At 38.0% G+C, this 1073-nt stretch overlaps 1 protein-coding gene across 1 annotated transcript in view; it reads right to left on the bottom strand.

Moving 5' to 3' along the window:
• Nucleotides 1-401, bottom strand: part of LOC123980932 (butyrophilin-like protein 9) — a 5446-nt gene extending 5045 nt beyond the window's left edge. Inside the window, exon 1 of the mRNA XM_046065551.1 lies at nt 324-401. Within this exon, the coding sequence (XP_045921507.1) occupies nt 324-372 (49 nt within the window). The 5' untranslated portion in view covers nt 373-401. The remainder of the gene's footprint in view (nt 1-323) is intronic.
• Between the last annotated feature and the right edge of the window lie 672 nt (nt 402-1073).

The following is a 1073-nucleotide window of genomic DNA, read 5'->3' as shown; positions in this document are numbered from 1 at the left end:
TCTTACTAGTATTTATTGCTGTTCTTACTAGTATGTATTGTCAGTTGTAGATCTGTAGTTGATGCTCTGTTGATGCTTGTATGTTGTTCCTCAAATGTAAGTCGCTTTGGATAAAAGCGTCTGCCAAATGAGAAAATGTAAATGTAAAATATTAGTATATGTAGTATATGTAAAGTAAGTATATGCTATCTTAAACCTTTTATCTTACAAGCACATGAACATTTTCTAGAACAAGATGATATTATTTTATCAAAATAACATCAAAAGTCTTTTCTGCCCCTATGAATCTTTTCACTCAATAGTCAATAAAAACTCATCTTTACCAGAAGCTGCAGAAGACAGAAAAACCAACAAGAGCGCAAACTTCTCCATGGAAGGAGAGAGGAGGTGATGTCGGCTTCTGTAGCTGTGCTCTGCATCCAGGCTGCTCTAGGAGAAACTAGCTGGAAGACAGAAATAGAATAGCCTATATATAACTGCTGGAAAATGATGATTGGCTGCAGAATCAGATTACAAACACTGCTGTCAACAGCCATTTCAACTCCATTTTTCAACTCTACATATGTTACCTGTTTGAAGATCTCACTGTCATCTGAAGAATCTGAGACAGAAGCCTCAACATATTAGCTTTAGATTGTTCATGCAGGTCAACAAGTGTAGCAGCCACTAATACAGTCTTTTTCTTGGAGTCACACTCACAAAATGTAAAGTCATTGGTGACTGGCCTTCAGTAAAAACAGAGCCTTAGCAGTGAACATGATCTGTACAACTGCAGTGTTTTTGTCCAGTGTTGGATGCCTAGTTCTTTGTCCATTTTTGGACTGAACTTGATGAAAGTCGTCATTTTGAAAATGCAGCCAGCCCAGCTCTATTCATGTGCTTGCCATTACACCAACATTTAGCGAAGTTCAACTTGGTTCTCCAACAGATCCTGCCATTTTCATCCATCTTGTTGCAATCTTTTGGCGTATCCAAAACTGCTTATTGCTCTGTATTGTCTACAAAATGAAAGAACAGCCAATCAGTTGCCAAATGAAGAGATACAGTTTGCCCTTCCCTCATCCGTCATGATA

The sequence above is a fragment of the Micropterus dolomieu genome, linkage group LG12 (assembly GCF_021292245.1).
Source record: "Micropterus dolomieu isolate WLL.071019.BEF.003 ecotype Adirondacks linkage group LG12, ASM2129224v1, whole genome shotgun sequence".
NCBI classification, from domain to species: domain Eukaryota; kingdom Metazoa; phylum Chordata; class Actinopteri; order Centrarchiformes; family Centrarchidae; genus Micropterus; species Micropterus dolomieu.
Note: the sequence above shows the minus strand (reverse complement) of the source record. Positions and strands in the feature narration are given on the sequence as shown.